Raw genomic sequence first — 26,623 nt, 5'->3', positions numbered from 1 at the left:
TAGATGAAAAACGGAATCTTAAAACATCTTTTTGGTGTTTTGAGAAAATTGTTTATTTTTTGGATTTTGTAAATGGTCAAGTTAAAAAAACGTCCCGGTTGTCAAACGAGTTTTATTGTTTTTGTTAAAAATAAAAAGAAAAACGGCAAAAACATGACAGTTGCCAAACGCACCCTATTTTCGGGTTTAGGATCTAACGGGTTTCGGGTTTAAGCCGACCCGATCGCAAGCCCTAGACCAAGTTTTACACCGCAGCTCGCCATTGCTCCTTCCCAATTTCGCCCCCTCCCCTCCAAATTTTCAAACTCCCGAACTATGAAATTCGCTAAAAAAATTATCTTTCTCGTCAGAGACAACGATGGATTTGGTCCTGCCATCGCACTTTCATTAATCCCAAACCCTAACTCCGATCTCACGAAATCGTAAGCCCTAAATCTTTCACCTTATTATTTTTTGAATTGATTTATAACAATTAATATCTTCTTTCATTGATTTTTTTTTTTTGTTTTTTGGCAGGGAAAGTAAATTTGAGCTCTCTTTGACGAACTATGGCATCACTGATCAGAAAGCTTCAGGTGATTTGATCAATTTTGTCGACTCGCAAGGCGAGCCTCAGGTATTTCCTCTTGTTTGCAATTTGATTTGCTTGGTCCTGTGATCTTCAGGGGTTCTTTGTTTATGAGATAAACCTTGGAATGTGTATTGGATATAGAGCAGTTTCTATGTAGGCAAAACAACACGTTGTGCGGATTTATGGGTGTTAAAAATGGTCGATGCATATAAGTAGTTGTTGTTGATGCAATTACTTGTATATGTTAGAAATAAAATTATTACCCTCGCCATAACTTCGGAGTTTAGTTTTGGTGTTGTGGCAAGGTCCTCTAAGATGGTATCGGAGCAACATAGGTTCAATTCTTGTCGTCCTCAAATTTAATGTGGATTAAAAAGGAAAAAAATGTTAATGCTATGTGAGTTCAAGTTTCAGCCCATAAAAAGGCGCTCAGCCTACGGGGGCGTGTTAGATATTAAACTGTAACCCTCAACCATCATCACAACTTCAGAGTTTTGGTGTAGTGTGGGTCCTTTAAGAGCATATGAGATCTTCATGTTATTTTGTAAAAACTGAGTATAAGTATTATAGTGTACATCTGCAAGTTAGTTCTTAAGACCTGTGGCAAATTACGGCCTACATATTAAGTTCTTTGTTGGAACATGACTACTTTTTTAATTGTCATCTACCTCCTATTCAATTTAACTATGAACGAAAAAGTGACATGCTTAGGATGTTAAGAGATATCAAGAGAGCTTGACAGAAACTTAACTTTGCAAAACATATTTGTAAGGGAAGGATAGGAAGCTTTAGGCAAAAGTTAATGTTTTTAGGTGACTATGGTTTGAGCAGGTTAGATTCCTGTGTTTTATTAGTCAATTTCCCTTGGAGAGGTTATGGTGAGGTAGTAAAATGGCTAAGCAAGCCTAAACTTCTATGTACGCTTATTCAAAATTATGCCAGAGAAAATTAACCGTTTGTGATACAAGCACCTGTTTGTTAATCCTTTCTGGTAATCATATCCTGGTTAAATTGCTTTATTTCGTTATTTGTACACTATGGGTATTACTTGGAATCAGCCATTAATTATCGTCTTACTGGTGAGATTGTTGAGAATGTTGTTCATAGGATTGAAATAGGGTGGTTAAAATGGAGATGTTAAGCAGGTAACATATGTGTTGCTTGCTAATTTATCTTCATAGGTTTGAATGGGAAAAAAAAGAGTTCACATAGACAACCCGAGAAAATTTGGATAATGCCGTACTTGAGGATGTTTGTTCTTTTTGCTGCTGCACTGCACGTGTTAGCGCCTAGTATTTTGTCATAGTTATCAGTTTCTTTTAATCAGGATAAACAACATGTGGCTTACAGTAGATATTCTTGCTTTAATAGTAGTAAAAATTGTGGAAGTAATTATAATTCTAATTTTGCAAAAAATGATAAAAAAAGATCTTTGACTTTGATTTCCTGTAGCTCCAACTTTTGGTTGGCTTCATGAATGTTACTTATCATGACACTTGATCTGCTACGGTAGAATTCATTCTTGTGACTTCAAATTCCCAATAGTGGAAGGGTTGGAGATCATTAGCCAGAATTATGGAAGGGTGTTGATTGGCGGGAATACCCAGCAGTAGTTGTTACTAGCATATGAAAACCTTCTTAGAACTGCTGAATACCTGTATAAATTATCATCCATTTGTTCTCTTTAAACATGTGCCTATTTAAGTAGTCATTTCTAGCATACTACCCAGGAACTCTTTCTTCCTCTTTTCTTTTCCTGCAAAAAGCTGGTTTAGTTACTGAGATGCTTAATCTTTTCAGGTGTCCATCTTACTTCTACCGAATTATGAACCTCCTATTGCTGCATGTGCTGTCAGAGAAGTTCTATCATCCATTCTTTCAGACAACCTTTCTGGTCAACCTACAATAGTACTTCCATTCGTGATGAAAAGTCTCAAGTTTAATCAAGACATAGAAATAGAGGCCAGAACTGACTTTGCTCAAGCTATGCTTTCTGAAGTTACTAAAACTTCTTCACCAGTGCAGTTGAACTGTGAGCCTTCAGCCTGCTTGCTGCATATGGTTCGTGTGTTGCGTTTACCTACTGTGCTTCTTATTGCTTCTGATGGTCAGAGTCAGAACAAAAGAGCTATAGAGTATGAACTTGAGGTATTTTCTAGTCATTTTCTCTTAAAACTTATAAATGCTTATGGTTTTTTGAAATTAGTTGAATTGTGAGGTGTCTAGTTGCTGGTACATTCAAACGTTTTTGCCTTTTCTTTAAAAAATCACTAAAGAGCCAAGGGTTAATTGTGGATAGAATCCCTGTACTATCGCTCAGTTGCAGATAGCTTCGCTGTAGTTCTATTGTTGCGGGTAGATCCTGTACTACCACACAATTGCAGGTAGAATCCCCAGGTGAATTTATTGGCTTTTCTACTATTAAGAAGTATATTTGCCGAAAAATATTTCCCTCCTTCTCTGAGGGTGAAAGAGTCAAAAAGGTTCACTTAGAGGATCCAATAGAACTACAGGGGTCTACCCACAATTGGGTTATAGGACAGGGGGTCTATCCACAGTTAACCCAAAAATAAATAAATGATTATTCACTATTTGCTAGTATTAGTCTAAATGACGTCTTTAGCATTTGGGTTAAACATGTTTTACTAGTCCTAGGTCTGGAATGGGGAGTTGGCTTCACCAACTAAATGTAGCCACCTATGTCATGCCTGTTAAAGTAAAAACCCATCCATGGGCACCAAAAGTATTGCAGAGCCATTATATATGGCAAAAGAAATGATTTGATGACTCAGACTCATCATAGAACTGCCAGTATTGCTTTTCAAAATATCTCGTCAATTGACAGTGTCTTTCAAGTGAATTGAATTTTGTTCTTCATGTGGACTAACTTCGAGCTGAATCCCTTCATTGTTTTTATTTTTAGGCACTTTGCAAGATCGGTCAGTTCCTGGCTGGTCATCTGTGTCTTAGTTTCAGCAAAGAAGGACTCCAGCACAAAGAGGCTGAGAAATCAACACGTGCTCAAGAACCGTGGCGTGCATTGTATTTATAAGATCTCAGGTAGCCTCAACTCAAGAGCATAGTTTCGTACGGTCTTATTCTGTTGAGCACGCAAGGTAGCAGAAAACCAGATGAAATCTGAACTCCTGTATGGATTAATGCGGAAATGCCAAAAATTTTATGGCTATGATGATCTTTGTGTCGAAACAGTGATATGCTTTGTGAAGATGACAATTTTTTTTTGTTGAAGTTATTCCTTATCTTCATCATAACAGAAAAAATTCAAGAGCTCACAGTGAGGGATTAAATTGCGATGGATACAGTTTCAACATCTAGAATCCTTTCTCTTGAACAAATTATCTGTATTTACAATTCATGGGTTGTGATGGAGTAATTTAATTGCACCTAGGTTGGCTAGCGTTTGAATTATTTTTGAATTTCCATACATATTTCTCACTGAAGGTGTGCCACAAATGTAATGATTCAGGTGATATTACGGGATAGGTTCTCACCAGACTCAGTTCTTTTTAGTTTTTGCTCTCAATTACTTGGTTATACATCAATCCTCAATGAGTATTTGTTTGAGAAACTGTAATGAAGTCTGGAAGCATTACCCAACCAATTAGCAGTGTATCGAGCTCAGTTCATACTCACCCTCTTCATCCTGTCTCATGTTGGCAATGGCATCTGTTTTTTTAGCATGTATTTTAAACTGATCCCTATGCTATCTGTTGCGAGGTTGTTTTTATTCTTTTTTCCCAATTTTATACACGCTAGATTTCATTGTAACTTTTATTCCTATAGGTCAGGGCTCTCTCATATTATGCCATGTTTCTACTTCCCTGAAGGATCTTCGAGAATGAAGTTTATGTCATCAACACTTACATCTTCAGTATCGAAATGCTTTGGGAGGTGAAGTTAGTCTACAATTTTCTTCCCTTCTGGATGCAGTTAAATTTTAGTTTAAGGTTGTTAAAACATTAGTAACAGAATGCCAAGTGACATCTTAATATCTTTCTGTTTCAGCCCGTATTTGCCAATCCCTGGTATTTGCCTAACATTTGTAAAAAGGGTTTTAAGAGAGAACAGGTGACATGATACTTTTTTTGTAAGAGTAGAGCATTGTTTGACAGTGATTTCGGCGTGGTATTGCTGGAAGAGAGCAGTTCGGTTGAGACTGAGGGTCCTATGTTTCAAGATTGCTAAACCTACTGCAGATGTTAGAAGATTATATCAAGCATGGCGTATTAATAGATGATGTTTTTCTTGGTCTTGTAGTACTGGATTCTCACGCTATCTGAAATATTTTACTTCATGCTTTGGTCAGTACATATTTGGTTGTTGGATGTCGGTGGGTAGGATCAGATAAATTTTACATAATAAATATTTAATTACATTGTAATACTATGAATTTTGAGGACATTATATTTGGGGTGATGCAGAAAGAATTTTTACACAAGGAACATGTCTGTGTATTGTAGTAGTAGCAGTTGTTGTTGTGTCCAATTTGTTCATTGGAGAAATGCACTTGATACATGTTCGGTTGAATAGGACTTTTGGGCTGAGCAAATACAGAAAACGTAATTATGCATGGAAAATCAAGAAATTGAGAGAAATTGTTGTGCAGTGTAGATTTCCTGTGGTTTTTCAACACTGAGAAATATGTGAAGAGTTTTCTGCAGTGTCTCGTTTGGTTGTAGCTTAAGCTAATTGAGAATATATATAATTTTGGTGTTGATATTTATTGCGTATTGGGATAACATGAGCTGCTTTGCACGTCTCAACTTGTTATATTAGTCGTTATGCCTTAGCTTAACAACAGGGGAAAAGAGGGTAATCTACGGTAGAGAGTTGTTTTGTTCCTTCTTTTATGTACAATTCTTTGTTCAGGTCTGAAGATTTTCAGTGCTTTTGTCTTAGGGACGAGTGAAGAAATGTATAGGTTTTTGCAAACGATTTCGGATTTTTACATAGATGGCGGAGGAAAAAGGGGATTCGGGTGAATTCTTTCTAATCATGTGATAATCACGTGATACCCTATAGATAGAATCTTCAATGATCGCTTCATGGAAGATGCTAAAATTTAAATTTGGTGAAATTTTAATATATCATCTGGAAAAAAAAATCTAAACTTCAGGATATCAAAGTTAAAATTGGTTGAATTTTAGGGCATTAAAGAACAATTAATTCTTTAAAATTTGTAGTAAGATATTAGATGTGTAAGAGTGACAGCATCATTAGACTATGAAGGATGAACCATTATGACCTTCTGGAGTCCTTATATTTACCTGAAATATAGGGTAATCAGCAATATCTTTGCAGAAGGAAGATGAGTAACCAAACCTTTTGTTTCCAAGTTCGTTCTTAGTGTTGACCTCTCACCCAAATCATTATGCATGCTTTAGATAAAGACTGCCATGACCACTTCAAGAGTAAAACACATACAAGCAAATGATACTGTCAAGCAATGTGAATATTAACATGATCGATAATGTTAGTAGGCGATACATCATCACAAATAGAATATTACTTCTCCAATTGAATCTCCGATATCGTCAAAAAAACAGGTAAGTTAGTGATGTTTGTGTTAAGAGAACATAATCCTGAATTTATGGACAAATAAAGATTACAATCTCAATTGGTATGGCTCCAAGGAAACAGAGAATTGATATTGTTGGTGTTTAGCCATGCAGTCTACTACTAATTTAATTCCACAACATCACAACGAAGTTGGATGAGCAAATTTTATAACATAAGTGAATAAACAAAAGGAAATATGATTAAGACAGGGATTTTATCTGGGTCCCCTCTGGATACTGTGATTGCAACATTTTGGTCCTACTATAGTTCATGAGAAGAAACAGGGGGTAGTGGTAAGAGAAAAGCCAAAATGTTTCACTCTTAACCTTTTGAAATGATGATCCTTAGTGGTACATCCATTTGTACACAACCAGATTAAAAGTTTTATATCTTCTAAATTAAAATGCAGAATCTAATAATATCCTTTATGTTATAATGTGCCGAAAGAGAGGCTTCTCAGTGCTCCTAAGTGCATGTAGACATGCCAAGGCTATCATTTTCTCATAGTGTAAATTAATGGTTCAATAATCTTTTAACTGACTCCCTTATTTCTCATACATGCTTTCTTTTCTTTTTTTTTTTATCTTGAGTTTTTGAAAGTGGAGATTGCACGCGAACAACCTCCTTTTGCTTCTTTCTTCCTTCATGTGGTTTCACTATTGTTCTCCATGAGAATTCATGCCCTTGAATGTTATTTTAGGAAATTAACTTTGGTATAAAGAGTTATTGGTTCTCTTTATGCCTCTTTAACCTTTACCCAAATTCCAAATTATTCTTTTTGCACTTTCAGTTTCTTATGCATAGATGGCACTAGTATCCTAAAAAGTTTTCCTCTGTCCAACAAAGAGACTGAAACTTAATATAGATTTCGGAAAACATGAATTAGATAAGAATTTTTTCAAAGATTTAGCATTTTTCTTTATCTAATTGTCTATCATGGCACCATACCACTTCCCATTTCAGAGAGAATTTTAAGCTAACCATGTATAACATGAATTTTTTTGATGAAGTTTTCTTTAAATAGCTTAGTATCAGTATTTTAACAAACCCATCAGTAACTGTCACAACTGCCAGTGTAAAAAAAATCTCCACATCATTGATTGATGAATTGATTTCCAGAAGGAAGAAAAAAAATAAAATATTAAGTCCAGTTTGTCAGAGAATTAATAAAACTATTGAAGAATAAGATGAAGGAACATGCATTACACCTTGGCTAAGGTACAATCTAAGCATTTAAATACAAAACAGCCCACCATTAACTTGACCACTACTATGTTTTTACTCCCCTTTTTCATGTATTTTAATTGTTTTCACTTTTAAAACCTCTTTTTATTCCCATGATGCTCCCATTACTAATACAGAAACAAGTTCATCTCCATATGATCTGAGCACCTAATATGTCTCCTCCCCATCTCTCAGTCATTATCATGTGATATATGATCCTATCATGCACTGCTGATTTAGCTTGATTTTTGTTAATTAATATAATAATATATGTTAACATGAACTTGTCTCTTAACTTTTGATGGGTCATCATAATTAGATCTGATCTATTTGATTCGAATCTAGATCTGCTTGATTTTTAGATGAGGGATTTAATTAGTAGATCCATTTATATTCAGTTTGGTCATGGATCCATTTAACATTTAGACCAAACAATATTTCAATACTAGCTTGGATTCATTTTTATGTATATGCATGTTTTTTACCTTCTTGTTTGGCAAGATTCGCTGATATATGGTTAATGATAGGGATTATACTCCTGGGGATATATTTTTAGGTGAAACATAAGAAATTGGTGTCACATATATAGAGCTAAGAGCACTGATGGTGAAATTTATGTGTACATATGTGTTTATTTGCATGGGGTTACATCTCAACAGAAAAAATATGCACATACAATTATACATGGAAAAAATTATTTGACTTTTATAACTGAACGAGCTCTAACCATGTGACAAACCCCTTTGCTAGTTATAATAACGACCAAAGTTTGACATCCTCTGAACATTACCTCCTCCTTTATTTGCAAGTGAAGTCATGAATGTTGGTGGCCTTTTTTTCACTTCTTTTCATGCAAATTTTATTCATTTTTTTTCCGTATAATTTTATGGGTAAAAGGAGGTGAAACCCACAAGGGTCTAGCTGTCTTCTTATGCAGCTAATATTACAATTAACAAAGAAGTGCACATGATTTTGATGAAGGCAAGAGACTGAACTAATTAAACTAAGGGGTTAGTTATCCTAGTTGTCCCTTCCACCCAAAGCCACGTCCTTTGTTTTCAGTAATTGCCTTTTGCTACTAGACCGAATGCTCAGATATCCTATTATTTTTAGGATTAACACTCTCCTACTTAAGGTCTCCTCTGATTTAAACCAAACCCGCATTCAGGTTAACAATAAAATCTTGTCTGATTTGTATATATCTAGGAATGGAGATTGGAGAAGCTTTGTTCAATCAATATATCTTTAGGGTTTTATGTCGAAAGATATGTATCTTTAGATTTTCTTTTTGGAGGCAAATAACCATCTTTACAATGTAGCGAAATTGATTCTGATAATAGAGGGATTATCAGAATATTGAAAACTTCAAATTTTCAGTTATAACTTTGCACCATGACTTTATGTAAGAAATTCTTAGCAACTTATTTAATTTTTTAATAGTTTGAAACAGATTATCATTCAACAAGCAAGTTTAAGTGATCTTATCAACTCCCTAAATAAAAGAGAAAATGCTTCCTTCTCATTTATGTTGGCTGTATGTGTTTGATATTTGTGAGTTGTGGCCACCTTGATCACAAGCAAAATGTCTGTAATATTCCCTCTCATTTCTTTATTTGCTTATAAATATACAGTGAAGAACTGTTTTGGGCAACATATGTGGCTAAATAACAAGTATAATAGGAAGCATTACAATTCAGATGAAGTTGTGGCTAAGTTCGGATGCTAGTCAAGTCACATCAAAGGTTAGCTATCATTATAAAGAAGAAATATGTGAGCCAAAAAAATCAGGGATGAGTGCAATTTGAATCCGTATTCAGAAAACAAAGGAATATACATCAATTTACCAAATAAATAGCTTATCTTTCTCAAATGCCACCAGGTTGCAGAGCAGCTTTGTACTCAACAATCTGTTGTCATTTCTTTATATTTTCATTAGTATTAGAAACAACTGAAAAAGGAAAAGATCTATTGACATCCATTCAACTATTCATATACATGTAATGATACACTATAAAACTAGAGAAAATAATAATACTATCAATCTAAGTTTCTCTTGATAATTAATATTAATCAAACTCTACATCTTGTCCCTCAGTATGCCTCCCAAAATCCAATTCCATTAACAATTAAAATCAATAAATAATTAAAAAAAAATACAACCCCTTCTTTAGATCCAGATCTCCATTATTTTTCTCCTATAAAAAAAAGTCATGGGTACCCCTCCTCCATAATCCCTATACAAATTCTCTCATGCTACTCCTCTCCCTCCAAACTCCCCTCTCACAACCTCCAATGCCTCCATTCATTCTCCTCCTCACAATAACGTCTGTTTTCTTTCCTTTCTCATTCTCCATTGATGACCAAGGCCTAGCTCTTCTCTCATGGAAAAAGACACTCAACACCTCCTCAAACCTTCTCAACTCATGGAACCCCTTAGACAAAAATCCATGCAACTGGTTTGGAGTCTCATGCAACAAGAACTCAGAGGTTGCCAGCCTCACATTCAAATCAATAGACCTCCAAGGCCCATTGCCTTCAAACTTGCAACCTCTCACTTCACTGAACTCATTAGTCCTCTCTGAAGCCAATATCACTGGCTCGATACCGAAGGCATTTGGTGATTACCGACAACTTACTTCTATTGATCTTAGCAAGAACCAAATCTCCGGAGAGATTCCAACAGAATTATGCAAGCTTACCAAGCTTGAATCATTGTCTCTCAACTCAAATTTTATCCAAGGAACCATTCCTTTTGATATCGGAAATTTGTCAAGCCTGACTTATCTAACTCTATATGATAACTATATCAGTGGAGAAATCCCGTCGAGCATTGGAAAGTTGACGAAGCTTGAAGTGTTCAGAGCTGGTGGCAATCAAAATTTGAAAGGATCATTGCCTTCAGAGGTTGGTAACTGCACCAACCTGCTAATGTTGGGCCTTGCAGAAACTAGTATCTCTGGTTATCTCCCTTCTACGATTGGGAAGCTGAAGAAGATTCAGACTATTGCTATATACACTGCTCTTCTCTCTGGTTCAATCCCAAAAGAGATTGGCAACTGCACTGAGCTTTCAAATTTGTATCTGTATCAGAATTCGTTATCAGGATCGATTCCACCTGAGCTCGGAGGTCTTGTGAATCTTCAGACTCTGCTACTATGGCAGAATAGCTTGGTGGGTTCTATTCCAGCTGAAATCGGAAATCTCAAGGAGGTAAATCTCATTGATTTGTCTCTCAATCTTCTTTCGGGGTCTATACCGAAAACTATTGGCAATCTCCCAAAGCTTCAGCAACTTCAGCTGAGTACTAATCAGCTCTCTGGTCATATTCCTCCCGAGATTGCCAACTGCTCAACACTAACCGATATTGAAGTCGATAACAACAACCTCTCCGGTGAGATTGATATCGATTTCAAGAAGCTGCCAGGTCTCACGTTGTTCTATGCTTGGAAGAACAGATTGACTGGAAATATTCCAGTTAATCTCTCAGAATGTCAGAATCTCCAATCTCTTGATCTCTCTTACAACAACATGACAGGTCCAATACCAAAACAGCTACTTGGGCTACAAAATCTCACCAAGTTATTGGTTCTGTCTAATGAGCTCTCTGGATTCATACCACCAGAGATTGGCAACTGTACAAATCTTTTCAGGCTAAGGCTGAACCAGAACCGTCTATCTGGATCGATACCTGCAGAGATTGGAATGTTAAAGAATCTGAATTTTCTTGATTTTAGCAGCAATCGACTCGTCGGTCAGATCCCTCCATCGTTGTCAGGCTGTGAAAATCTCGAATTCCTTGATCTTCATTCAAATGCCCTTGGTGGAGCTTTGCCAAGTTCACTTCCGAAATATCTACAAGTCATCGACATCTCAGATAACATGCTCAGTGGCCCATTAGGGCCCGCCATCGGGTCACTGGCAGGGCTGACAAAGTTTGCTGCAGGGAAAAATCGGTTCTCTGGCAGAATTCCCTCAGAGTTCAAGTTCTGTACTAAACTCCAACTGTTAGATCTTGGCGCCAATACATTATCCGGTGAGTTACCAGCAGAGCTCGGCCAATTGCCAGAGCTCGAAATCTCTCTCAACCTCAGCTGCAACAGTCTCTCTGGCGCAATTCCATCACAATTCTCAGGTCTTAGCAAGCTCGCAATCCTCGACATTTCCCGCAACAATCTCAGAGGCAATCTCTCTCCTCTCGCTAATCTCGAGAATCTCGTCACCCTGAACATTTCCTTCAACAGCTTCTCAGGCGAACTGCCAGATTCGCAATTCTTCAGGAAGCTTCCCATTTCTGCCCTCACCGGAAACCATGGGCTGTTCATCTCTTCTGGGCCCGCATCAGACACGGGTACGAAAGCAGCTCCAATGTCAGCTCTAAAACTAGCCATATCAATCTTAGCGAGTGTCGGTGCAATATTGGCGTTGATGGCTGCGTACGTGTCTATTCATGATCGAATAACTCCCAAGAGAGACGAAAATGGTACATGGGAAGTGACATTGTACCAAAAGCTAGATTTCTCGGTTGATGATCTCGTTCGAAGGTTGACATCAGCCAGTGTCATTGGGACGGGGAGCTCTGGTGTAGTTTACAGGGTCGACTTACCAACAGGCGTCACCTTGGCGGTGAAGAAAATGTGGTCAGTAGAGTCATCACAAGGGACAAGTGCATTTCATAATGAAATTTCAACGCTAGGCACAATTCGACATCGAAATATCGTGAGATTATTAGGTTGGGCAGAAAATGGGAGTACAAAACTTTTGTTCTACAATTACTTGGTGAATGGTAGTTTGAGCGGATTCCTACACCGGGGTACGAAGGGATCTGGGGATTGGGATGTCAGATATGATATTGTAGTAGGACTAGCAAACGCTATCGCATATTTGCATCATGATTGTGTGCCTGCAATCTTGCACGGAGATGTTAAAAGTATGAATGTGCTGTTGGGGTCGAGACTTGAAGCGTATCTGGCAGATTTCGGGTTGGCCGAGGTTTTGAATGGTGGTTATAGCAGTGATATGAAAGTGAAGATTAAGGGCTCGCCGAAGATTGCAGGATCTTATGGCTACATCGCTCCAGGTATTGATGAGTTTTGATTTTTTTCCCCTTATGTGAAGGGCATTGATTTTGATTGTCTGATTGGCTTGCTTCTTATTGACTTCTTTCCTGATGCGATGAATAAAGCTTTTATGTCCATGTCTAGATTTAGAAAAAACCTAGAGAACTTGACATGCCTCTTTATGAGGTGATCTTATAGGTTTAATGTCAAACTTCTCCACTTATGGCTCTGTTAGACCTGACATTGACATGAGAAGAATGAGCTAGGTAGAAATCTGGATTCGAGTATCTCAACTTAGAATTTAACTTGTTTTGATCAGACCTAAATAGCACAAGAGTTTCTCACAGGCTTTACGAGATGTGGACCCAAAAGAATGAGCAGGGTCAGAATCAGAACCCAAATCCAATGCAAAAAATGAAGATTCAAATCCTCTTATTTTCTGGACAAGTTGGATTAGTCCATCTAAAGATGAACAATAAGCTTAGAACTTGTACTTAGGATATTTTTTATTTCAGTAACAAGTAACATTAGGTGAATTATTATGTTTTATTGGCACAAACTAATAATATTGGTTTTCATTAGAACACGCTTCAATGCAAAGGATCACAGAAAAGAGCGATGTCTACAGCTACGGTGTAGTCCTGCTCGAGGTTCTAACAGGTAGACATCCATTAGACCCATCACTGCCAGGAGGAACACATCTAGTTCAATGGGTTCGCGATCACTTAGCAAACGAATGTGATCCGACGGATCTCCTTGACTCAAGACTACAAGGTCGACCAGAGTTTCACATACAAGAGATGATTCAAGCATTGGCCATCTCGGTATTGTGCGTGAGTGCTAGGCCTAATGAGAGGCCTACGATGAAGGATGTCGTTGCATTGCTTAAAGAGATCAGACGATCGGTTGTTGATGAGGAGAAGGCACCATCAGCTAGTTTTACTGCTAAATCTCCTGCTCGGGATGTGGATTTGGAGGGTTCTTCGACTTGTTCATTTGCTACGTCAGATTGTTCTAGCCGAAATTAGCAAGGAAATTGGAGCTTTTGCTTGCCCTTGTAAATCTCAAGTTAATAGAAATATAGCAATGTATCTCTTGAAAGAGATTTTGGATGTATAGATTTTTAACTCTCTTTTAGTAAATATTTCCCTGTTTAAGCTTCGCTTGAAGTTTCCAACTTATTAGTCCTAAAGCAAATAACCAGTGGAAATAAAAAAAAGTTCCTTATTTATTAAATTTGCTACAAAGTTAAACTATATGAAATGAGCAGTAGTAGAGGAATTTTCCAATTTTCTACTTCAACTTGAATGGAATATAACATTTTTCATCCTACACATAAAGGAATTTTTCATCTTCTTATAGTTTCATATAAACCAAAGAAAAAGCAATGCAGATTTTGGAAAGTCAAATAGTTTTTGTAATAAACAAACAGATAATATCTGACAAACCTTCTATTAAGGGGAAAAAACAGGGAAGTTTGCTGGAAATTTCTTGTTATCCAAGCGTATATTATGTGGGGTAAAAGAATTTGGCTAATTTTTAACTCTGCCTCTTTCTACTCTCTAATAAAATTATTTATCCTGACACTTTGAGGATGAGAAAAACATTCCTTCAGTATTTGGTTTCTTCCAAAATAACCTTTTTCTCTTACAGTTTTCCTTTTGATGTATAACAAGGGCAGCTTGTATTGGGGAACTAGATGAGTGTAAATGTGTGCTTTTGGGGGTTAGTGCAATGATTGAGGTGGCATTAATTAATTCTAAACAGTTAAATTAAGTTAATTAACTAAGAAATTATAATAAAAAAAATTGCTGCCTAGCCAGCAAGACTCTCACATGGCCTCATGCAGCCACTCCCATTTTCACATCACACTGAGAAAGGACTATGTAGCCTAACTCAAATGACAAAGTCTCCTTTTGTATGCCTTTTACTATGAGCACTTTATTAATGGATGCCAATTTCCTCAATCACATGGAAAAGGATCTCAAGTTCTAAGCCATGTAATGCACCATCCAGTTCCTATCATTAACAAGATGGAGCAAATTAACAGTAATAAACATTTTTACTTCTATCGCTTGTCTAAACCTTTAACAAGATGGAGCAAATTAAAGTATTTGGGTTCAAACTTCACGAATCCTTCTCACCCCAATCCTTGCTAATTACAGTGAAGAAGTTGGAAGGTCTGCACATGAAATCAATCTGACCAAAAGTCCTCCATGGAATGCAAGTTTTATGATCCTTAGAAAATGGCATTGGAAATGTGTAGTAAAAGATTGTAGCATGGAAAATTGGAAGAAGAAAAAATTCGTTCGAAGTTAGTACTAATCAAAACCTGGTTAGGTGATATCGCTGATATGTTTTCCTTTTCTTACTCTCTTTTAGTAAAGAACTACTTCAAATATAAACATTAGGTTCCTTAGCTCCCAAAATGATTAAGGAGATTTTGTCTGAACAAAAACAATTAAAGGTAAGCTAGGAAATATAGAACAGGGATGAAGAAAGAGGAAGATGGTGAGGAGGAGAAAAGACGTACGTAGTCTTTCAAGAAGTCATTTTTCACATCAATTCTTTGATTGCCAGTGCACCATTATGGTTATCTCTCTTTGGATGATGCCGGGTAGTACATTAATCTAGCAATTAAACCTCAATTATTAATGAGAAAAAAAAAAGGAATCTACAAGAAGATAGCTTCATGGTGAACGAAAGAGCTTCACTACAGATTAAGACCTCCACTCCTTTTATCTGATGAACGTTGAAGCTTCCCGTAGAAACAAAGAAGAAGGATATTTCAGGTATTTCTCTAAATTAATTTGAACATGTAACGCATTTGTCCTTTTTTCTACATAGAATTATTTTTACGTTCCAAGCTGGTTGTCATGCGAAAACTATAACGCTGAAAAAGACGGAGAGACAAGATTTCTTGTTTCTAACGAGCCGAGCAAAAATTAGGACAATTGTTTAAGCTATCAACAATGGATTGTGATGAGTATTCGCAGCTGAAGGTGTAGCTATAGGCTTGCATCCATCCAGCCATATTGATGTGGTTTAACAAGTCCCGAATTAATGTTACCTCCCTTAAGATAAGGTAAGATAAGATTAATAGACCACCTCCCAAGCGCACCACATAAATTCCGAGGGGAAAAAAATGATAAATGACCCAACTCCTTAAGTGAAAAGCTGCATCCAATTAAAATTGAAACAAACTGTTATAAAAATTAATTTTTGTGTTATATTATCAACAAAAAGATCAAGATGTATGTAACTGATGAGTGAAGACGACGCATAAATGATTATGAATCTGAATGGCGCGCCTTAAGTTCATGCTGTGATCATAAGGAACCTCAGAGTTTATAAAACCATGCATGCATGTGGAGCTTGTTTGAGGCCACAGAAAGCCTGGCGCTAAGACGTGATGATCAGAATGGGCCGAATCCCAAAATCCAGGTAGCTGCGCCATATAGACTTTTGCTCATTTAGGTCCCCGTTTAAAACTTTTTTGTTAGAAAAAGAAGCAGATGTTTTCTAGTTTTCTCTATTTTGAACGTGTACTGCATTTGTCCTTTTTCTAGATAGATTTATTTGCACTTTTCACGCAGTTGTCATGTGAAAACTGTAACGCTGAAGAAAATGAAGAGATAAGATTTGTTGTTCCTACTGAGTTGAGCATAATGAGAACAATTTGTGCAAGCAAGTGCATTGTTTAAGCAATCAAATTATACTTAGAAGGTATTGAAGAAGATGACATGCAAATTGATAGCATGCATGTGGCTACTTAAATTTTATTATATGTAATTTTATTATGGAAGGCATCATCGATTCCAGTAGCCACATTCATGCTATCAATTTGCACGCCATCTTCTTTAATATTTCCTGAGTATCATTTGCTTCTTCTTCTACAATTGATCCGGCCGGTAAGTCACCCGTAACGTGGCCCGAAGCGTTGTTAAATATAGTACTTGGCGTCCCACCAAGAGAATGCCGGCTTAAATGTTGCAGTAGAGACCATATTAGAATTCCTCACCAACTTAGATTATTCTAGAACAACTTAATTTCTCGAACTTCTTTCTAGTAACATCCTACAAAATATCTATCAAGAAGTTTCTAGGAAGATACAAGTATATGGCTAGTATTTATTCTTCTAGAAGCTTCTTAGTAATGTATAGCTAGGATTAACTCTTCTACACACTTCCTAGCCCTCTTAAATAACTATAAATAGGGGTCTTGGGCACACATTTTGGTAGGCAAACAAGAAGTAAGCTTGAAAGCTTGAGTGTGTAGTGTAGGCTTGTGTGAGTGTTCACCAAAATAAAAGAGTTGTGTGAAAGTGAGGTGCTCTTGTAAGAGCAAGTATTGTATTATCTAGTGTCTATCAATAAAAGTTTCCTTTGTGTAGAGGGTTGTATTATTCAAATTCCATCAAAGTGGTATCAGAGCAAGGTTCGATCTAGACGGGCCAATCGAAGGTGCTCGTGTACGAGATGGCGAACATGATCCAGCCATAGATTCTGAAGCTGATGAAGACCAATTACGACAACTGGAGTATCCAGATGAAAGTCTTGCTCGGCTCGCAAGACTTGTGGGAGCTCGTGGAGAATGGCTACACTGAACCAGAGTCACCTGCAACAGAAGCAACTCTCATCGCCACACAGATGAGTGAACTAAAGGATGTCAGAAAAAGAGACAAAAATGCTTTGTTCCTAATATTCCAAGGTGTAGATGAATCAGCGTTTGAGAAGATTTCCAATGCACTGTCCTCCAAAGAAGCATGAGAGATTTTATAAAAATCCTATCATGGTGCGGAAAGAGTCAAAAAGGTACGCCTCCAAGTATTAAGAGTTGAATTTGAAAATTTGAAGATGAAAGCTACAGAATCAATATCAGGCTATTTTAGTAGAGTTCAGACAATAACTAATCAAATGAAGAGAAATGGAGAAGCAATTAATGATGTAAGAATTATGGAGAAGATACTTAGAACTTTAGACTCTAAATTCAAATATATTATTCCGACAATTCAAGAGTCTAAAGATCTTTCCGAAGTTTCTATTGATGAGCTACAAGGTTCTCTGCAAGCTTATGAACAAGATATAAACATCAGTTCAAAACAAGCAGAGAATCTAGAGCAAGCCTTGCAGAGTAAGATAACTATCAAAGAAGATAGTCGAAGATGGCGTGGAGGCTACAGAGGCAGAGGCTCTTTTCGAGGTGGCTCAAACTTCCAGCAAGGTTGTAGGAGACAGTACCAAGGAGGCCATGAAAATTAAGATCGAAATGGAGATCGTGAATGATCGTTCGATCAAGGACGAGGTCGTGGCGCACGAGGACGAGGACGAGGACAAGGAAGAAGTTACCAGGAGGACAAATCTCAGCCACAATGTTACAAATGCAAGAGATACGGCCATCTCAGTTATGAATGCTGGGAGAAACCAAATCAAGTGGTAGAAAAAAGTAACTTTGTAGAAAGGGAGCAGCCAGACACTTCAACAGTCCTGCTGACACACCAGGAGAATGAAAGCAAGAATCAAGATATCTGGTATCTGGATTCAAGTGCCAGTAACCACATGTGTGGCATCAAGGAGTTCTTTACCGAGCTAAATGAGACGGTGCAAGGAGATGTCACTTTTGGAGACCAGTCAAAGATTCCAGTAAATGGTAAGAGCAAGATAATGATCCAGACAAAGACGGGCGAGAATAGCTATATCTCTGATGTCTATTATGTTCCAACACTACGAAATAATATTTTGAGTCTAGGCCAGCTCCTAGAAAGAGGCTATGATATACATCTAAAAGACCTTGCCCTCACTATCAAGAAATAAAAATAAAGTAATTGCAAAGGTGAATATGTCTCGAAATAGACTATTTACCTTAAATATTCATACTGACCCTGTCAAGTGCTTAAAGATGATTATGAAGGATGAGTCTTGGCTCTAGCATTTGAGATTTGGGCATCTTGCATTCAGTGACCTGAACCTTCTGTGGAAGGAGAAAATGGTGAAAGGATTGTCGCCAATCAACCATCCGAACCAGCTATGTGAAGTTTGTATGAAGGGTAAGCAACATAGAAGAAGTTTCGAAGTTGGAAAGTTAAGAAGAGCAACAGAGCTGCTACAATTGGTCCACACAGATATTGCATGACAATTTGATGTCGTCTCTCTTGGAGGAAACATGTATTTTCTCATATTTATTGATGATTATAGCAGAAAAACTTAGGTTTATTTCTTGAAGGAGAAATCCGGAGCTCTAGAGAAATTCAAAGAATTTAAGGAGATGATAGAAAAGCAAAGTGGGTACCACATCAAGGTGCTCCGATCAAATCGAGGTGGAGAATACACTTCGAATGTATTCAACAATTTCAACAAGCAGTACGGGATAATTCATCAACTCACTGTCGCCTACATACCATAACAGAATGGCATAACAAAGCGGAAGAATCGTACTATTCTTGATATGGTCAGAAGCATGTTAAAGAGTAAGTACCTGCCGAAGACTTACTAGGTTGAACCTGCGGACTGTGCAGTTTACTTCCTCAATTGAGAAATACAATGTCAGGCTTGTTGCAAAGGGCTATAGTCAGCGAGAAGGAGCTGACTATGAAGAAGTGTTCGCACCAGTCACGAGGATCGACACCATCCGACTTATTATTGCATTGGCAGCACAAAACCGATGGAAGATCTGCCAGATGGACGTGAAGTCTGCATTCTTAAATGGCTACCTAGAAGAAGAAGTCTACATCAGGAAGCCACCGGGGTACGAGGTGAAGAACCAAGAAGATAAAGTCTACAAGCTGAAGAAGGCATTGTATGGACTGAAGCAAGCACCCAAAGCGTGGAATGCTAGAATCGATGCATACTTCCAGAAGAACGGATTCCAGCAGAGTCCATATAAGCACTCTCTCTATACCAAGAAGAAGGATGGAGACATTATGATCGTATGTCTCCACGTGGACGACATGATCTTCACCGACAACAATCCGAAAATGTTCGAGGAGTTCAAGAAGAACATGATCAGGGAGTTCAAGATGACTGGCATTGGAAAAATGCTATACGTTCTTGGAGTAGAAGTATCGCAATCTGAGAGAGGAATCTTCATCTCTCATAAAAAGTACGCAAAGGAGATCCTTTGGAAGTTCAACATGAATAACTACAAACCAGTTGTAACTTCTATCGAAGTCGGAGTGAAGCTGAGGAGAGACTCACCAGGAATCTCTATTGATCCAACTTTGTATAAGAGATTAGTCGGAAGCCTAAGGTACCTGACTATCACAAGACCCGACATAATGTTTACGGTTGGATTGGTGAGCAGATTCATGGAGGAGCCAAGACAAGAACACTTCAAGGTGGCCAAGAGGATTCTCAAGTATGTTCAAGGAAGCATTAATGAAGGATTATTTTACTCACAAAGTGTAGTTCCAAGACTAGTCGGTTACCCGACATAATGTAACCAACAGTGATGATGGGGGAGACTTGGATGAAATAAAAAGTACATCCGACTACATGTTCAGCATTGGATCAACAGCTTTTTCTTGGTCATCAAAGAAGCAGTCCGTTGTTGCTCTATCAAGTTGCGAAGCAGAATACATTGATGCATCTACAGGTGCATGTCAAGAGATATGGCTTAGAAATCTAATGAAGGAGCTGCAACATGAACATGAAGCACTGACAGAGATTCTCATCGACAGCAAGTCAGCTATTGCACTTGCCAAAAATCTGGTAGCACATGGACGGAGCAAACACATAGAGACAATATATCATTTCATCTGACATCAAGTTAAAAATAAGATCGTGATGCTGACATATTGCAAGTTTGAAGACCAAATCGCTGACATCTTCACCAAGCCACTAAAGACAGAAATATTTTTTAAGCTTAAGAAGAAGCTTGGACTTGTGAGAAATGAAAGTTGGTGATGAGGGGGAGTATTAGAATTCCTCACCAACTTAGATTATTCTAGAACAACTTTCTAGAACTTCTTTCTAGTAACATCCTACAAAATATCTACAAAGAAGTTTCTAGGAAGATACAAGTGTATGACTAGTATTTATTCTTTTAGAAACTTCTTAGTAATGTATGGCTAGGATTAACTCTTCTACACACTTCTTAACCCTCTTAAACAACTATAAATAGGGGTCTTGGGCTCACATTTGGGTAAGCAAGCAAGAAGTAAGCTTGAAAGCTTGAGTGCGTAGTGTAGGCTTATGTGAGTGTTCACCAAAATAAAAGAGTTGTGTGAAAGTGAGGTGCTCTTGTAAGAGCAAGTATTGTACTCTCTAGTGTTCTATTAATAAAAGTTTCCTTTGTGTAGAGGATTGTATTCTTCAAATTCCATTAGACGACGGCTCTTGACTTGGAGATATCGATCATAAAACCACTCGATTCATTGTCTAAGTCAAGCATGCGGGAGAACTCTCCTTGAGGTCGCGAAACTTGGGCAAATTCGAGAATCGGATACTTCTTAATGAACAACTCAATTGACACTTGCTTCTCGACTAATTGTTTCATGTCATTCAACCCCTCATCGTCAATGATCTCCACGGCAATTGTTCTATTCTCATTTATTAGATATTTAAAGAACACCATAGTTGCTTATTCTTCTTTATTAATTTTAGTAACTTTGTGTATTTCCTTCATCATTCCATCAAAATTACATGACTTAGATAGCATAAACATTTTTCTAGAACCTCCCTCATACATAGGCATACTATTCACTCCGACGCCGAGGCTTCCATTGAAGAAGCAAATAATGGGTATAGAGTTCGCCATCAAAACTAAAAATCAACAGACCATCATATGCAAATAATCTATTATAACTGAAAATATTAATCTCAATTAAAAATCAAATTTAAAATCCTAAATTCTGGTTAAACCCTAACTTCCAAATCACATTAGTCATCATATTTCACAAAATAAAACCTAAACATTTTCATATCCCAAATCATAAACCCTAATCAATCCACGTCATTCACCTTAATTCTCACAAAAAATTACAATTCACGCCACAAATTTCATATCCTAATTATAATTAAACCCTTAATCAAAAATCATATCATTCATATCAAAATTTAACCCTAGCCTGATACATCCATAACACTCATCAAATTTACAAGAAAATAGCTAAAATTTTCACCTTGATTAGAGTTTGGTGGATGTGGTCAAAGACGGCTGTGGTCGCGAAGCGCTGGCAGAGGCACCTTGTCGGCAAAGTGCGGTCGGAGGCTGGGGTCGTGAGCGTTGTCGGCCAGGTCGCGAGCGTCGTGGTGGCGGGGTCGCGATCATAGTGGCTGGGTCGTGTAGATAGGACTTGAGGTAACGAAAGAGGAGAGGGTCACTGGATTTTAGGGTTGGATTACTTAAGTATAGCAAATAGGCGGGACTACTAGTCCCGTATAATTTGACTGCTTAATTAAGGCTTTTGAATTACACGGGAAATTACATTTCAGAAAAATTGACTGTTCTCTCACGACGAGCAGTCGATTTTGCTAAATTTTTTTCTAATTAGATCGTTTTTGCTGATTAAATTCTCAAAATGGTTGCTTTTAAAAATTTGGCCTCCGGAATATATAAAATGGGCCCGGTCCAGGCCCATAATATTAATATCGTTTTGCAAAATGATCCTTCTTGGAAGGTTACTACCGCAAATAGATATTATTTGAGAGCTAAAATTACAAATTACAAATTACAATCTTTAATTACAAATTACAATCTTTCAAGAGTTAAATACCAAAAAAAACACACTGGCCTTCTTGGTTCTCAGTCCTTCGGTCTTCTTCAGCCAACTCTCAAGGATTCCAAGAACAAGGGCAAACTCAAAGGCAACTAATCTCTGGTTTGATTTTATCTCTACCTAAATTATATATTTAATAATTTTGTGGGTTTAACTTCCTTTTTGCTAGTTTTGTTGTCAAAGGCAATTAATTTCTGGTTCGATTTTATCTTTTCCTAAATTATATATTTAATAAGTTTGTGGGTTTAATTTTCTTTTTGCTAGTTTTGTTGCGTATCCTTTAACTTCATAGAATCAGAATTTAAATTTGTTATCTTTTCAGTTTTTTAGTTCAAAGAAAGCATCTTTAGTGGTTCTTGAAAGGAGAATCTACTGAAATCAAAATATTCAGCAAGTAGCACATCATAAGCGGCAGCAGTTGTTTCCGCTTTGAGTCCACATGCTTATTAGGGTTTATGGAACTGCTTCAGTTAGATTGATTTTTTTTTCTTTTTTTTTGTTATTTTTTTCTTTTTTCTTTTTTGTGTGTGGTTGTGTTTTTTTTAGGTGTTGGTGGTGTGGGNGATTTGTTTAGGGGAGTTTGGCAATCTGAAAGTGAATTTAAAATATGTAAGTTACTTTTTTTTACAAATGACTTTTACATCCATGTTAGCACGCAAGTGAAATACAATGTTTGTTTGAAAAATTAAATTATTATCGAAGTTACAATGTGAAGATGACATGACAAAATAAGATTAATTAGAAAGTATAATTAAAATCATCTAATTAAATTAGTTTTTTTTGTCACTTTCATGTGACTTCATCACTTTTTTAGGGGAAGTCAAAATTCCATTAAATCATATGCGACAACTTTCTTGCATCTCACTTTCATAACAACTTACATGAAAATAAACACTTTAATTGTTAATGAAAGTAATTTTCTCACTTTCATCTTTCACTTGCATGCAAACAAACACCCCCTTATAGTCAAAATAGTTGAATAGGTTTAATTGTAAGGTGTTATTTGCATTTGCACAGGTTTAATTTTTGGTTTAATTGTAAGGTTTATTAGCATATTTTTGTCACGACCATTCCTTAATAGTAAAGGGGAAGGGGCAAAAATTATTCCAATTTAGAGATAAAGCCTTGCATGTCATCAAAGGGTGTCAGGTTTTTTTCTGGAGGGCAAAACCGTCCCTCTATTACAATCTTTTATTTGGAAAATTTGGATATTCTTTATTATCAAGGGTTATTTATTATGGTATTTAAGATTCTTGAGTATGCTTTTCCTTCACAAGCTTTGTGTATGAGAGAATGTTGAAGATATGGTGCTAGCTCTCCAATTTATATAGTATTAACAGAACTAAATATGGCTTAAAACTACGAAAAGACTACAAAAGTTGTTCTTGATTTGGACAAAAATTCCCTTATTATGAAATTATAATTTTTTAAATGTCATAACACGATCACGGTGCAGTAAAAAAATTAACAATTTTTTTCAGTGCTGCATTTCCTTAATTTATGCTGTCGTACCTATCTTTCTATCCATGTCTTTTTCAGACAAGTTGGATATTCTTGGTTATAGTTTTTATTAGATATTCTATCAACAATTTATCTAACTTATTTCCTCTCCTTGTTCCTATTTCAAACAGCATGTTACTTAAAATGAAGAGAGATCATGGGGTTTTGCGTGCTGTATCTAAGAGTTGCGTGTAACAGAAGTATCTTACTTATTCGGACGCTAAGAAAGACAGTGATTCAAGAAGGCAATATGAAAGAGTTGAATCAGAACCTTGATTGCGTGTGGTAAAGGCTAAACTTTCTGTTAGATTCACCGAGAGAGAAGAATGTCCGCAATATGAATGGGGTGGCTGTGGAGAGAGTGATGGTTGAAGCGCTAAGCCTTCCAAAAGAAAACACTGGAGGAGCATTATCTTACATATAAAGGAGTAGGTTTTTGCGACCATTCAGTTACATTTCGACGTGGAGAATGAACTCTGATTTAGACACTGATAGATTAAGTAGTCTACCTAAGAATGTCATTGAGACTATTTTAATGCGTATGCCAATACGGGATGCCGTTCGTACGAGCATATTATCCAGAGGTTGGCGATTTGAGTGGAGTACCCTTCCACAAATTGTGATAGATACGCAACCTCTCCTGAGTTCGCTGGGTGGAATGCAAATGGAGTTGGATAAGAAAATTGTGAAAACTGTGGATCACATTCTCTTACTTCATCATGGACCAATTCACAAGTTTACACTTTCCATTGATTTGGAGAGTTCTTCTGATATTGACCGATGGATTCTTTTTTTATCAAGAAATGGCATCAAAGAATTCTCTCTGTTGAAATGGAGAGGACAGCTCTATAAACTGCCTTCATATTTTTTTTCATGGGACATAACTTATTTGGAGTTGTATAGATGTGCATTCATTCCTCCAACGTCATTCAAGGGATTTAGCAGGCTTACAGTAATGACACTTGACCGTGTTTCCTTTACTGACAATGGGCTTGCTACTTTAATGTCTCTCTGCCCGCTACTGAAAGAGTTAGTATTAAGACAAGTTACTGGTTGTACACATCTCAACATTAGTGCGCAGAAGATTGTGAAGGTTGTAATTCAAGGTTCATTTCATGATATTCGGTTCGAAAGCACTCCACTTCTAGCTACTGCATCTATCAAGATGTTGGAGGTGGCTGGTGATTCACTTGTTAGTAAAGAAGACTGCAGAATAGTTAGAGTTCTTGGTGATACACCAAGTATTTATCAGCTGGAATTACTTGGCCCTACTTTAAAGGTAACCAGACCCATATGCCCGTAACTTTTGTAGAAAAAATATTTGTACTTTTTAAGAATTATTTGGAAATCACCTTATTTTTGTTATTTATTGCTGGTTCTAGAATTTAGCTGTTGGTGATGTACCTGTCCATCTTGCTGCAATTTGTCCAGTGAAATATCTGATCATTGATATAAATTTTGAAGCAACGCAAGAAATGCTAGCTGCCTTTTGCATGTTTAGAAGTTCCCCTGCTGTGCAAAAGCTCGGTATAACGGTAAGTTTCTCGTGAAGGTGGATGACATTTCTCGTACTGCAAAATAATACTTTTACATATATTTCTACTCTAATCTTATGGGCTTAGATGCAACATTCACTTGTGACGCTTTGTAATCCACTTTGATGGGGTATTCATACATCTGTTTAGTATTAGAAAATCTACAATGTGGTGATCTGCAAAGAGATGAGGAAATGGGGTGGAGGATGTGTTAAGAGTACAAAATCACAACCCTCAGCCTTCACCACAATTTCACAGTTTTGGTATAGTCACAGGGTCCTTAGACATAGTAGCAAACCAACGTATGTTCAAATTCAACCAGCCATGTACTTAATGCGGATTTAGAAGGATAGGTAGTAGCGTGAGTTCAGTTTCAGCGCGTAAAGGGGGCTCAAGCTGCAGGGGCATGTTAGATGAATCCAAGATGTAAGTCAAGAAATCCAAGCTTGGATGATATGAGGTCTTGTCTTAAGCTAGCAAATAAGGCACAAATCCTAATGAATCGCATGTACACAAGAATTAGAGAGGTAGCAGCACAAAAGAACTTTGCTTTAACTTATTTTATAGGATTACTTGCGGATAGATCCCTTGAACTGTCGCCCAATTGCGGATAGACCCCCTGCAGTTCTGTTGTTGCAGATAGAACCCCCGAGTGAATTCTTTTTTACCCTTATACCTCAGGAGGTCCATTTGTTAAAAAAACAATTTTCTTTGAGGGTAAAAGAGTGAACAAAAGTTTCACTCAGGGGGACTATCTACAACAATAGTATTTCAGGGGATCTATCGCAATTGGGCCATAGTACAGGGGGTCTACTCACAATTAACCCAATTTTATAAAAAGGAACATGCTCCTTGATTTTTTTTGTTATAAAAGAAGGAACATGCTCCTTGATTTTTTTGTTATAAAGTACTAATTATTCATTTATTCATGCCTATTTTAGGCTATCTCAGACAAGAAAATTGCCACAATATCATCTGATGGCTTTTGGGAAGGAGAAGAAAGCTTCAACTGCACATTTAGTCAACTCAAAGTTGTGGAGGTGACTGACTTCAGCGGCATCACATCTGAACTTAAGCTTATCGAGTTTGTGCTTGCTAATTCACCTGTTCTTGAAAGGCTGCATATAAAGTTCAAAGAAAATGTGGCTCACTTGGTAAAGATCCTCAAGGAGTTGAACCAGTATCGAAGAGTCTCACCGAAAGCTAAACTTTTTTTTCCAGGCTAATATCATTCTGGTTTGGAAACTTATGTGTTGCCTTCCCTGTTTCTGTATTTTGTCATTAATGTGATATCAGAATTTAGAACAGATGAAACTACGTTAAACTGCTGTTTTCAACTGTTGTTGGACTCTTTAGGAGATGATTTGGAAAAAAATAAATAAAAACAGGTGGAACCTGTGAAGTGTGAAATGTATTATTATAGCTTATTTGATGCTTGCTT

The 26,623-nt window shown here is 37.0% G+C and overlaps 4 protein-coding genes across 6 annotated transcripts; all 4 read left to right on the top strand.

Annotated features, from left to right (window-relative positions):
* LOC109848937 lies at positions 258-5,030 on the top strand. 3 transcript variants are annotated; one of them, XR_002248954.1, is made up of 6 exons: positions 258-422; positions 517-616; positions 2,372-2,719; positions 3,495-3,631; positions 4,376-4,483; positions 4,598-5,030. XR_002248954.1 is itself a non-coding variant. In XM_020418680.1 (5 exons), exons 1-4 carry the CDS (start codon positions 316-318, stop codon positions 3,621-3,623), a joined length of 684 nt encoding a protein of 227 aa, XP_020274269.1. In that variant the 5' UTR covers positions 258-315; the 3' UTR covers positions 3,624-3,631; positions 4,376-5,030. The 3 variants fall into 3 exon arrangements, 2 of the variants coding, with proteins under 2 accessions (XP_020274269.1, XP_020274260.1); XM_020418680.1 differs by having other exon boundaries at positions 4,376-5,030; XM_020418671.1 differs by lacking the exons at positions 4,376-4,483; positions 4,598-5,030 and having other exon boundaries at positions 259-422; positions 3,495-4,000.
* Positions 9,660-13,551, top strand: LOC109848929 (probable LRR receptor-like serine/threonine-protein kinase At4g26540). Its single transcript, XM_020418660.1, has 2 exons — positions 9,660-12,452; positions 13,015-13,551. The coding sequence occupies exons 1-2, from the start codon at positions 9,668-9,670 to the stop codon at positions 13,458-13,460; spliced, it is 3,231 nt and encodes a 1,076-aa protein (XP_020274249.1). The 5' UTR covers positions 9,660-9,667; the 3' UTR covers positions 13,461-13,551.
* LOC109830303 lies at positions 17,289-17,693 on the top strand. Its single transcript, XM_020397535.1, has one exon. It carries the CDS (start codon positions 17,289-17,291, stop codon positions 17,691-17,693), a length of 405 nt encoding a protein of 134 aa, XP_020253124.1.
* Positions 22,160-26,599, top strand: LOC109848923 (F-box/FBD/LRR-repeat protein At1g13570-like). Its single transcript, XM_020418648.1, has 4 exons — positions 22,160-22,249; positions 23,779-24,926; positions 25,030-25,182; positions 26,124-26,599. The coding sequence occupies exons 2-4, from the start codon at positions 24,117-24,119 to the stop codon at positions 26,406-26,408; spliced, it is 1,248 nt and encodes a 415-aa protein (XP_020274237.1). The 5' UTR covers positions 22,160-22,249; positions 23,779-24,116; the 3' UTR covers positions 26,409-26,599.

This window comes from Asparagus officinalis, chromosome 1 (genome assembly GCF_001876935.1).
Source record: "Asparagus officinalis chromosome 1, Aspof.V1, whole genome shotgun sequence".
NCBI classification, from domain to species: Eukaryota; Viridiplantae; Streptophyta; class Magnoliopsida; order Asparagales; family Asparagaceae; genus Asparagus; species Asparagus officinalis.
The sequence above is the reverse complement of the archived record's forward strand: the minus strand, read 5'-3'. Positions and strand labels throughout refer to the sequence as shown.

Bases quoted from the DNA above. Each gene is read 5' to 3' on its own strand.
- LOC109848937 (XM_020418680.1), top strand. From the start codon at position 316: ATGAAATTCGCTAAAAAAATTATCTTTCTCGTCAGAGACAACGATGGA. The intron at 617-2,371 runs GTATTTCCTCTT...TAATCTTTTCAG, and splicing joins ACTCGCAAGGCGAGCCTCAG to GTGTCCATCTTACTTCTACC. The intron at 2,720-3,494 runs GTATTTTCTAGT...TTTTATTTTTAG, and splicing joins CTATAGAGTATGAACTTGAG to GCACTTTGCAAGATCGGTCA.
- LOC109848929 (XM_020418660.1), top strand. From the start codon at position 9,668: ATGCCTCCATTCATTCTCCTCCTCACAATAACGTCTGTTTTCTTTCCT. The intron at 12,453-13,014 runs GTATTGATGAGT...GGTTTTCATTAG, and splicing joins TTATGGCTACATCGCTCCAG to AACACGCTTCAATGCAAAGG.
- LOC109830303 (XM_020397535.1), top strand. From the start codon at position 17,289: ATGAAAGCTACAGAATCAATATCAGGCTATTTTAGTAGAGTTCAGACA.
- LOC109848923 (XM_020418648.1), top strand. From the start codon at position 24,117: ATGAACTCTGATTTAGACACTGATAGATTAAGTAGTCTACCTAAGAAT. The intron at 24,927-25,029 runs GTAACCAGACCC...TGCTGGTTCTAG, and splicing joins TACTTGGCCCTACTTTAAAG to AATTTAGCTGTTGGTGATGT. The intron at 25,183-26,123 runs GTAAGTTTCTCG...TGCCTATTTTAG, and splicing joins TGCAAAAGCTCGGTATAACG to GCTATCTCAGACAAGAAAAT.